The sequence below is a fragment of the Dasypus novemcinctus genome, chromosome 13 (assembly GCF_030445035.2).
Source record: "Dasypus novemcinctus isolate mDasNov1 chromosome 13, mDasNov1.1.hap2, whole genome shotgun sequence".
Taxonomy (NCBI): Eukaryota; Metazoa; Chordata; class Mammalia; order Cingulata; family Dasypodidae; genus Dasypus; species Dasypus novemcinctus.
This window is the reverse complement of record NC_080685.1, coordinates 55,597,114-55,609,338: the sequence shown is the minus strand read 5'-3', so window position 1 is coordinate 55,609,338 and position 12,225 is coordinate 55,597,114. Positions and strand designations below refer to the sequence as shown.

The following is a 12,225-nucleotide window of genomic DNA, read 5'->3' as shown; positions in this document are numbered from 1 at the left end:
CTGAGGAACCACCAAACTGTCTTCCACAGAGGCTATATCATTTTTACAATCCCACCAACAGTGAAGGAGTGTTCCTATTTCTCCACAACCTTTCCAGCACTTATTGTTTTCTGTTTCTGTTTTTGTTTTTTAAATAATGGCCATTCTATGCTGTGTGAGACGATATCTCATTGTCGCTTTGATTTGTATTTCCCTAGTAAATAGCGATATTGAACTTTTTGTGTGTGTGTGCTTTTTGGCCACTTGTATTTCCTTTCTGGAGAAATGTCTATTTAAATCTTTTACCCATTTATAAATTGCATTGCTTGCTCTTTTGTTGTTGAGTTGTATGATCTCTTTATATAGAATGGAATTCAAACCCTTATCAAATATGTTTTCCAAATATTTTCTCCCATCAAGTGGTCTGCCTTTTCACCTTTTTGATGAAGTCCTTTAAATCACAAAATTGTTTTAAGTTTGAAGAGGTCCCATTTAAGCATGTGTTCTTTTGTGGCTCATGCTTTCGATGTAAGGTTCAAGAATCCTCCACTTACCACCAAGTCTTAAGATGTTTTCCTACATTTTCTTCTAGGAGTTTAATGGTTCTTGTTTTTATATTAGGTCTTTGATCTATTCTGAGTTAATTTTTGTATAAGTTACAAGATAGGGGTCCTTTTTCTTTCTTTTGGCTTGCTATAGATATCTAGTTCTCCCAGCACCAATTGTTAGGTAAACTGTTCTGCCCAAGCTGGGTTGGTTTGACAGGCTTTTCAAAAATCACTTGGCCATAGATGTGAAGGTCTGTTTCTGAAGCATCAATTCGGTTCCATTGGTCTATGTGTTGATCTTTATGCCAGTACATGCGGTTTTTACCACAGTAGCTAGGTAATATGATTTAAAGTCCAGAAATGAGAGTCCTCTAACTTCCCTTTTCCTTTCTAAGATGTTTCTAGCTATTCGGGAACCTTTAGCCTTCCAAATAAAGTTGTTAACTGTGTTTTCCATTTGTTTATAAAATGTTGGTGGAATTGTTATCAAGATTGCATTGTATCTGTATATCAATTTGGGTAGAATTGATATTTAATGATATTTAGTCTTCCAATTCATGAGCATGGAATGTTCTTCCAATTATTTAGGTCTTTTTTGATTTTTTTTAACAATGTATTGTAGTTTTCTGAATACAAGTGCTTTATAGCCTTGATTAAGTTTATTCCTAAATATTTGATTCTTATAGTCTTATAGTCACTATTGTAAATGGGTTTTTTTCCTCACGTCCTCCTCAGATTGCAAACTACTAGTATACAGAAACACTACTGATTTTCATGTATTGATCTTGAATCCTGATTCTCTACTGAAATCGTTTATTAATTCTAGCAGCTTTGTTGTAGACTTTTCCAGACTTTCCAGGAATAGGATCATATCATCTGCAAATAGTGAAAGTCTTACTTTTTCCTTTCTGATTTTAACTTTTATTTCTTTTTTTTGCCTGATTACTCTAACTGGAGCCTCTATCGCTCTATTGAACAACAGTGGTGACTGTGGGCATCCTTGTCTTGTTCCTGATCACAATGGGAAAATTTTTAGTCTTTCACCATTGAGAACAATGTTAGCTGTGAGTTTTTCATGTATGGCCTTTATCATGTTAAAAAAGTTTCCTTCAATTCCTATCTTTTGTAGTATTTTTATCAATAAGGATGCTGTATTTTGTCAGATGCCTTTTCCCCATCAATTGATAGGATCATATTTTTCTTCCCTGATTTATTAATATGGTGTTTTATGCAGATTGATTTTCTTGTGTTGAAGCACCCTTACATACCTGGTGTAAAATCCACTTGATCATGATGAATAATTCTTTTAATGTTTTTTTGAATTCAATAGCAAGTATTTTATTGAGGATTTTTGCATCCTCATCAGGGAAGTAGGTCGGTAATTTTCTTTTTTTTGTAATATCTTTATCTGGCATTTGTAGTAGGTTGATATTGGCTTCATAGAATGAGTTTGGTAGCATTCCTTCTTGTTCAATTTTTTGGAAGACTTGAGTATGATTGGTATTAAATCTTTCAATGCTTGGTAGAACTCACCTGTGAAATCATCTGATCCTGGGCTTTTCATTTTGGGAAGTTGTTTGATTACTCAATCTCTTTACTTATGATTAGTTTGCTAAGCTTAAGGTCTTCTATTTCTTCTAAGGTCAGTATTGATTGTTCATATATTCCTAGGAATTTTTCCATTTCATCTACGTTATCTAGCTTTTTTGACATGCAGTTGTTCATAGTACCCTCTCATGATCTCTTTTATTTCTGTGGGGTCAGTAAGAATGAACCCATTTTCATTTTTTATTTTATTTCATTTATTTCCATCTTCTCTCATTTTTTCTTTGTCAGTCTAGCTACATGTTTGTCAAATTTGTTAATCTTCTCAAAGAACCAACTTTTGGGCATGTTAATTCTATTTTTTTTTTCTCAATTTCATTTATTTCTGCTCTGATCTTTGCTATTTCATTTCTTCTACTTGCTTTGGGATTAGTTTGCTATTCTTTTTCTAGTTCCTCCAGCTGTGTGGTTAGGTCATATATTTTAGCGTTCTTCTTTTTTAATGTAAGCATTGAAGGGCTATAAATTTCCCTCTCAGCACTGCCTTCACTACATCCCATAGATTCTGATATGTTGTGTTTTCATTGTCATTTGTTGGGATATTTACTGATTTCTCTCAAAATTTCTTCTTTGACCCACTGATTAAGAGTGTGTTGTTTAATCTCCATATTTTTGTGAAATTTCCCGTTTTCTACCTCTTGTTGATTTCCAACATTATTCCGTTATGATCAGAGAAAGTGTTTTGTATAATTTTGATTGTGTAGAATTTATTGAGATCTGCTTTGTGACCCAGCATACGGTCTATCCTAGAGAAAGATCCATGAGCACTTGAAAAGAATACATACCTTGCTGTTTTGGGGTACAATGTTCTATATATATCTATAAGATTTAGCCCACTTACGTATTATTCAAGCTCTCTGTTCCTTTATTGGACCTCTGCCCAGATGGTCTATCCAATGCTGAGAGTGGTGTATTGAAGTCTCTAACTATTATTGTAGAGATATCCCTTCAGTTTTGCCAGGATTTGTCTCAGGTATCTTGGGTCATCCTGGTTAAGTGCATATACATTTATGATTGTTATTTCTTCCTGGTAAATTGCCCCTTTTATTAATACATAATGTTCTTCCTTGTCTCTAATAATTGTTTTACATTTAAAGTCTATTTCATCTGATGTAAGTATGGTTACTCCAACTTTTTTTGTTTTGTTTTGTTCACTGCATGTGTGGAATATCTTTTTCTAGCCTTTTACTTTCAATCTAGTGTTATCCTGGGGTCTAAGGTGAATCTCTTGTAGACAGTATATAGATGACTTATATTTTCTTATCCATTCTGCCAGTCTGTGTCTTTTGGGAGTTTAATCCATAAAAATATGGAAATTTCATGAATTTACCTGTCATCCTTGTGCAGGGGCCATGCTAATCTTCTCTGTATCATTCCAATATCAGTATATGTACTGCTGAAGTGAGCACTCACATTCATTTTTAATCTGCCTATTTGTTTCCCTCAATGAAATTGCTTTCTTCTTGAGGGAAAGGGTAGTACCCAAAATGGCTTTAACAGTAGGAATGTCAATAAATATTAGTACTTAATCATTTCAAGTATTTCCTAATGACCTGAACCCAGACTAGGAAAAGTACTTGATGTCCAACTTAACCTTGATAATTAATCTGCAATCCCAAAGCACATGGGGAATGTTCAACCTAGATTCAAAGGGTCCACGTTTCCCTCAGCCTGTGGACTGAGTCTTCTTACTAAACTGATCCTAGTGCTGAAGACGTCTTTTCCATGGTGGCGAGGATCACACCATTCCACTAGACCCTTTGATAGCAGGGGTTAGTGCAGTCCAATTCATCTCTGGAAGACCTTCCTCCCAAATGTGTACCTGCATCCCTGGGAACAATACCTCCTGCTATGGGAGAGAATGGCGAAGCTAGTCTCTGAGCTGTTGATCAGTTTTCACACATTCAATTTCATGCCAAGCCATCATAAAAACACAGACTGATTCTGCCCAGAACTCTCTGGTGATTGTTTGCCTCTGACCACAGATTTCAAACTCTAGTTCAGTAGGGCTGTGTGCAGGATCCAACGCACAGCTGAGACCATCAACTGTGGTGGTCACCACCAGCTGTCGCAAGAGAAGACCTAACTTGGGAAAACATTCCAGATGCTCACCCAACTTCTCTTTGACAGTTTTCTGAAGCTGTTCCTGCCAAATCTGCATGAATGAGGGACAGATGTGATTTCAGGACACAGCTTTTCTCTGACAGTTTGTTGTTCTATATTTGGGTCTTAGAGTTAGTCAGTAGGTTTTGCAGCTAAGTGAAAACTTTAAAATTTCATAGCAGTAAGCTAGAATGGGTTGGAAAGCTGTCGTGATCCATACCTGAGAATCAGACCAAATCTATTTTTCCCACTTATGGAGGCCTTGGGGAGGTTACTAAATTTCTTAAAATATTAGTTGACTAATTGGTAAAATGAAGCCAAATTACCAACCTCAAAGAGCTATTATGAGAATGTTAAGGCAGATCTACAGGGAATCTGCCACTGAAAGTTCTCAAAGTTTAGTCTCACCTCACACCTTACTTTGCTCCCCCTACTGGCTTGCCCTATGACCCCACCAGACATTGAAGGCGATTACACTCTTTGTCTTATTAAGTCAGTACGGTGCAATATCCCAGAAGCTGCACACTTTGAAAATTCCACATAGTATCAAACTCACATCTATCTTGATCATTAAATCCATTCAAACTTGGAGCTCAACCCATATGGTTTTTAAATGGAGGATAATTCTCACCACTGGTTCTGCCTTTAAATTTGAAATTTGAGATCCTATCCCCCCGAAGACCAGGAAATCTAAACAATGTAGCAGAATCCCCTTATTGTTCAGTCAATAATTATTTATTGAGTGACTTCATTGGGACAGAATCTGTGTTAGGCAATACAAAGAATACAAAGAGCTGTCCATGTGCTACTCAAGAGAGCACATGCTCACTACAAGTGATGGAAACATGAAAAGACAGGTATGATTCCACACTGCAGGAGCAGCAAGAGAGCTGTGGGCAGAAGAGCCCTTACTCAGCCTCAGGGGTGAAGGCAGAAGTCCTGGAGGGCTTTCTGGGAAGGGTGGGTTGTTTTTTTTTTTTAACAGTGTCTTGAAATAAGTAAATGTAGGGCAAAGATGAGAAGGAAGAAAATTCCAAAAGAAGGAATATTGGGAGCAAAGGCAAAGAGGTGAGAAAATTAGGATGCATTTAAAAACCATATCATTTTGCACTGTAGCAGCACAATGTTCGAAGCAAAGTTAGATAAAAGAAGAAGCTGAAGAAGTGGGGGGGAGTGACATTTTCGGAGGCCTTGAACTTTGCTCCAGAGGCATGGGATGCCAATACATGTTTTTACGTTAGAAAATATGTGACTTGATTTTCTCTTAGAAATATTACTGCATAGAGAGGAGGAAGGGGAAACTGCAATGGAGGAGCATGGAAACCCTCTTCGCAAAGAAAAAATGTCTGTCAGAAATGTGCAGGAGCAGTCAATAATCCCCTAAAAGCTGTTACATGAATTGTAAACTCTAGGTCACAGATTTGTTGCTCTGTATTACTGCAAAACTTATCATTTTAAACCAAAATAGGAAACATAAACTCACCTCTATGTCCAAGTAAACTACTTCCTCTCTGGAACCCTTCAAATATGTATGTTCTCTCTGAAACAGTATATTATAATATTTGTGGTGTCCCACTCCTGCCCCTCAGCCTCCTATTATGAAGTTGCTATCTAATCAAGGTCCATTGAATATTGCAAAGTAAACTTCTTACAGTTTCTTTGAGATTATTTCCTTCAAGCCACATTCCTCCAGGTACCTTGGAACAATCACTAGCCCTGAATCTACTCCTTAGTCTTGCCAGATGAAGGGTGTGTGTGTGTGTGTGTGTGTGTGTGTGTGTGTGTGTGTGTATGTGTATGTGTCTCTCTCAGTATTTAAAGACATTGTCATGACTTCAATTTGCCAACTGCTTCACAGCAGAATGAGGTAGTGGGTCTTTTCTTTTGTACCCCAGTAATGGACTTTCCTGCCCTGGTGCTGGCCCCTCTATGCACAGCTCTAGCCCACCTACTACCTCATGCCCCTCTCATGGGAGGAGTTGGGTACCTCCTTCAAAGCAAGAAACATTTCTGATATTTCAGTGCTACTTGATGCAGTTCCTCCAACATGTCAGTTAAGTACGGGGCCAAGTGTAAAGGTAAGAGTGGAGGAGAAATTTTCCAAATCCTGGTCACATTCTCCTTTACTACTTCCCTTTCCTGGGGATCCCCTGCAGTTGTGCTAATGTCTGCTGTCTCTGCTTTCAGCCTCTTTAGCACCAGGGACTCTCCATTGTGTGGCTTGGTTGCCTTGTAACTCATGAGTCCCACTCAGTGGGTCAGATTTTTGGTCAGCATTCTGGACAGGGCACTTCTTTCCATAAGAGACATTGAGCCATCAATCTGGTTTCCTAGTGCCTCAACCAACTCTAGGAGGGTAGAGGGGAGTGCGTGGGTTAGAGAAGAAAACGGCTCAGGATTCTGAAATAGTTCTCTGTGACCAGCATGCTAATCGTGCCAGTGCTGGATTTTGTCTAGTCGTACACATCCTTCCATTGTTCCTCCCTCCACATTAAGTTGGAAGGGGATGCCAGACTGCCACAGCCTCGTGATATCCACCCACACTGGCTTTTATTCCCATAGACTATTTTTGACTGTGAACACAGAGCATTTGAATGCCTTTGAAATGAAACGGGTGAATAAATAAACAAATAACCTCTCATGGTTTCCTTAAACTCTCCCATGAAATGCTGATTGATTCTTTTATTTCTTTAGCCCTTGTTATAAGAATTTTTAAAAAAACTTCCACATTCCAAGTATTAGCACTTTTTGCTAAGGGTGTAAGTAGGCGTGCAGAGAAGGAATCTGAAGCTGTTTTGTTCATCTCCCTCATCTCCACTCCCTAGAGTCTCCTGGCTGCAGTCATTTCTGTTCTCATCACACAGAAGCAAAGAAAAGGGAGCTTTTCTTTGCTTGCTTTAACTTGGTAGTGTTCCTCCAGGCACAGAGAGAAACCACTGCTGCAGCCGTGGGTGCAAAACCTAAGGGATGGGGATGGTGGGAGGTCGGCATCTTTCTTTAATCAAAATACTTCCATTTATCGCTGATTTAAGACAGGGAAGTCCAGCTTCAAATGCAGAAAATTGGAAGTTGCTTTCTGATGACTTGAAAACCACTTCTGGCAACTGGCGAGTGGGTGCCATAATCAGGTCTCCCACTGGCTGGCTGTGTGAACAAGAACTGACCTTTCTACCTCCCTCAGACTCGGCCATATCATACATAAAAGGACAATAAGTGCTCATTTCCAAAGAGTACTGTAAAGAGTGAACAGGGAACAGCCGGCGGTGCAATGCCAGATCCCCCAGTGGGAGCAATCCCCCACTAATACTAACCTCCTGATGTTGGGTGTCTCTGCAGATTCACCTACACACTTGGGGAGGGCATGTGGTTGCCCCTTAGCAAGAGCTTTGTGATTCCACCAGCTGAACTGGCCATCAATCCATCTGCAAAATGTAAGACAGATATGACTGTGATGGAGGACGCGGTGGAGGTCAGGTGAGTCTGGGTTCTAAGACCTGTGCTTCCTGTGGGAGGCTGAGTAAGAAACTCCACGAAGGTGCTAAACATTGGGAAAGGAGCCATGACAAGCTGGAAAGAGAAACCTGGTAGGCAGCTTTCAAATTCTGCTTACACAGTGCCAGGATCCACTCTTCTTCTGGTTCAATTTTGCCCACCCCAAGGCTCATTCACTGGAAGAAGACATAAAATTAGAGTTTGTAAGTACTTCCCATATACCCTAAGGACTGTCAGTGATAGAATGTTAATTTCCTTTGCCCAAGTTTAGACCTTCTTCTTTGACCAGGTGATACAGCCTTGGCTCATTTCCCAGATATAGAAAGTGACCATCATTTATCAGTTCAAGGCTCAGAGTATGGTTGATTTTTAATTTTTGTAAGAGTTATGAGACATGATCCAGCTGACCAGGAATATAACGCTACTTGTTTCACCTGGCGTCCTCTTGACTCCTCTCTGCTTCCCACCGTTTCTCCCCACAGAGAGGAGCTGATGACCTCATCCTCCTTTGACAGCCTCGAGGTTCTCTTAGATTCCTTTGGGCCAGTTCGTGACTGCAGCAAGGATAACGGGGGTTGCAGCAAGAATTTCCGTTGCATCTCAGATCGCAAGTTGGACTCCACTGGTTGCGTGGTACGTCTGCCTCATGAAGCTTGTAATTTCTGTTAGGAAGTGGCAGTCTGGTCCATCAATAGTCTGTCCAAAGGGTCTCAGGAGGGTAGAGGGTAAGACACAATGCAGATATATATGTGAAAATGTACTATTAATGAAAGAGGGGGTGTCATCACAAATGATTATTTCCTAGTTATCACCCCACCTAGTCTAAATTAGGATTTTTTTCTTGACAGGCAATGGGGAGTTAACCACCAATAACCAATAAGTACTTACATATCCCCTGTGAGCACTATACCTCTCCAGGGGAAACTTCAGGAATTATAAGGCATGCTTCTTTCTCTTCATTCTTGCAATCTAGATGGGTAGATATACTTCCAAACAATTTGGAAAGCTGTTACTTGCTTAATAGAGCGATGTTGGCTCTAAATGCAAGAGGAAATTTTAGGAGGAATATACCTGGGGCTAGAGTGATAAAAGAACTACATAATGCCAGGAATGGAAAAGAAATAATAAAAATAAAACTGTTTCTCCGCTGAGACCATAACAATGGTCCTACAACTCCAAATGTGGTTTTCCATTTTGTTAGCAACTGTGTGGACTTTGACCACCTTTAAATACATGATAGTATTAACCAGAAAGACTATTTAGACTAGAGAGTTCTAAATATCTCCCACACCATGGATATGAAATTGTATGGGACCATACAGAAAGTGGCAGTCCTCCCAGACAAGAGAGGGTATGGAGCAGAAAAGAAGGCAGGAAATCTATACATAAGTGAGCATAGAGAGAAGAGAGATGATCCATTGAGACTTGGAGTTCTGCAATGTTGTGGAGAGGCAGGGCCAGGAGCTTCCAGCTCTGGAGAGGATATGGTGCCTCATCTTGCTTCCCTATTACACAGCTGTGCTCCTGTGAGGGGAGCAGAGCAGGGACAAGCTGTGAAGCTATGAGCACATGCCATTTTTCACACTTCTCATTTTCCCATCTCTGAGCACTTGTTTCTGTTCAGGGAGCTGTTCTCCATCAAAGATAGATGTTTAGTTGGGGTCCAGCTGAGACTCTCCCAGGCATAAGGCCTCCCCAAATCCACAGACTGTCTGTAGTTGGCAGGTACTTTTTTCTCTGAGAAGACAGAGGAAATGAAGAAAAGAAAAGGGAAAGAGAGAGGGCTGGGGGGTAGGTAGGTGGCGAACCAGGCAGATCCATCAAAAAGGAGGGGAAAGAAAAAAGAGGACTACCACAAGAGGATACAAAGGAAGTGATCTTTAGGTCATGTCTTCCAAACCCAAGACGGTCAAGGCATCCCCTTCCTTTAGTGATCCTCTTTCTGATGTCCTACACAATGGACTTCCCAGACAGATCCCTCAGGAAGCAGTTTTACTGTCTAATGGAGCTCCTGGGTGAGACACATCTTTATTACTATTCAACCCCTATTTCTTTATCCACATTGCAAACTTTATTTCTCACTGTTCTTTTTGAGTCATTCTAAGTCCCAAAACATTGTGTGTGCACATGGGTGAACATCCTCCCCTCTCCCCACCTCTAAGTCATATGCACGTATACTCACGCGCATACACTGAGATACACTCTCTCTCTTCCCACTTCTCTGCCCCTTTCCTGGGTGCCTTGGGGTTTGCCTGTCTAATGCCTTCTGTTAGTGAGCCTAGCCCCTTTTATTTGGCATATAGCCATGCTAATGTATTTTTGTACTTTTAACATTGTGATCTGTGAGACGAAGCTAACAAGAATAGTTTCAATGAATATGCATTTGCACTAAGACTGCTGCATTTCAGAACTGGAGCGACTGCAGAAAGTCAACCAATACCCAATTATACCAGTTGCTTGGTATTAGCATAATGCTTTAAAGTCACCGGTGCACGGGTGCACATGGCTCTTTGAGGAGGGAGGGAAGGTGGGCTGACTGGCAGGTACATTCCATTTACTGTTTGTTCATTGACTATGGAGCACATGATCCCTGACACAGGGGTGCTGAAGGGTTGAAAACAGATGTCACATCAGGACCATTGGGACCTCACTGAGAAAAAGATAAGGGGCTTTACTTTTTGGCCTGAGAAGGCTGGCTTCACTGGGCATCTGGACCATCCCCAAACCTTGGCGTGCTGGCAGAACCATTCCTTGTTCTCCAGGTAGGGACCAGGAACAAAGACTTCTGTCACACCTGCTGCAATTTGGGGAGAGTGGGCTGTCTCCTCCTCTCCCCGTGAACCCTGCCATTCAGTTCTCTGAGAGTGAACTAAATGACTTCCCCAGGAAAGGCATGTTTGTGAAAGGCAAAGGAGATGAGACGCTCAATCTACTCTGGCCCTTAGGGAGCCCAGGAAAGGGACAGAGACATGGGAAGAGACAGAGAGTATCCCTGCAGATTTCCTGACTGACTTCGCTGGAGATAGGCAGGATCCACATTTGGTCCATAGGGGCTGCTCAACCTTCATCCTTTCTGAGAAGGCAGGGCACATTTCTCTGTTATGTTTAGACTTCCACAGGGTTAATTGCTTAGCCCAGTTAATTGTCCTGTTGTTTGGATAGTCCCTGAGGAATGGAAACACATACCCGTGAAAGGCACAGACCTGTACAAACCACAAACACTCAGTGTTCCAAACCAAACTCCTCCCAGACAGTGGAGATGGTGGAAACTTAGGAGGGGTCCTGAGAGCAGAGGTCAGCCACCAGCCACCAATGACTGGGTCTTACTACTTAGAGTTGTGGTCCTTAATGATAAGGCACAAGAGCCTTATTCTCAACTTTTCTACAGAGTCCTGTGATCTGACAAGGTTATGGTAATGGTTGGCAATTGCTACTGTAACAAATTACCATTAATTTTGTGGCTTAAAACAATACTGATTTATGATCTTGCAGTTTTGTAGATCAGAAGATCAGAAGACCAAGATGGGTTTTATTGGGCTAAAATGAAGGTTCAGCAAGTCGGCATTCCTTTCTTGATGCTCTAAGGGAACTGGTTTTCTTATCTATTCCAGCTCCTAGAGGCTGCCTACATTTCTTCTCTTTTTTTTTTTTAAGATTTATTTATTTTATTTATTTCTCTCCCCTTCCCCTCTCCCCCCACCGCCATTGTCTGTTCTCTGTGTCTATTTGCTGCGTCTTCTTTGTCCATTTCTGTTATTGTCAGAGGCACAGGAATCTGTGTTTCTTTCTGTTGCGTGATCTTGTTGTGTCAGCTCTCCGTGTGTGCAGCACCATTCCTGGGCAGGCTGCACTTTCGTTCGTGCTGGGCGGCTCTCCTTACTGGGCGCACTCCTTGCACATAGGGCTCTCCTACGCAGGGGACACCCCTGCGTGGCAGGGCATTCCTTGCACGCATTAGCACTGTGCATGGGCCAGCTGCACACGGAGGCCTGGGGTTTGAACTGCAGACCTCCCATGTGGTAGACGGTTGCCCTAACCACTGGTCCAAATCCGCTACCTGCCTACATTTCTTGGCTTGTGCCCCACCCCTTCCTCCATTTCTGAAGTCAGCAACATTGCATTTCTCTGAACATTCATAGAGAATTATATATCTGTCCCTCTCTCTTCTGCTTCTGCTTCCAATTTTAGAGACTTGTGTGATTACATGGGCCTATATAAATATTCAGAATAATCTCCCCATCTCAAGGTCCTTAATTTAATCACATCACATCGGCAAGTTCCATTTGCCATATAAAAGAACACATTCACAGGAATAGGCTGTGGATACATCTGGGGAGGCCATTAGTGGAGCTGGCAGTGGAGATTGGAGTCGACTTGGTAAGCAAGATGTGAACCTCCCCACTCCCAGCTTTAGTCAATGCATCTTCCTTTTTAGCAAACGTGCCTGTTGAGGCTTAAAACAAAACCTTCTTTTTTTGTTTGAAAGTTTGAAAATGAG

General features: G+C 41.2%; 1 protein-coding gene and 1 non-coding gene across 4 annotated transcripts in view; one reads left to right on the top strand and one right to left on the bottom strand.

Annotated features, from left to right (window-relative positions):
• ASTN1 (astrotactin 1) overlaps positions 1-12,225 on the top strand; it is a 330,952-nt gene that overhangs the window by 218,972 nt on the left and 99,755 nt on the right. For all 3 annotated transcript variants that reach the window (XR_011645503.1, XM_058310162.1, XM_058310163.2), the window contains 2 exons: positions 7,572-7,709; positions 8,210-8,360. Coding sequence is in view for 2 of the 3 variants with exons in the window: in XM_058310162.1 (XP_058166145.1) it covers positions 7,572-7,709; positions 8,210-8,360 (289 nt within the window). In the remaining variant the exon portion in view is untranslated. The remainder of the gene's footprint in view (positions 1-7,571; positions 7,710-8,209; positions 8,361-12,225) is intronic.
• LOC111767376 (U6 spliceosomal RNA) lies at positions 3,435-3,541 on the bottom strand. The gene has a single exon (XR_002799212.1). It is a non-coding gene; the product is annotated as a U6 spliceosomal RNA (small nuclear RNA).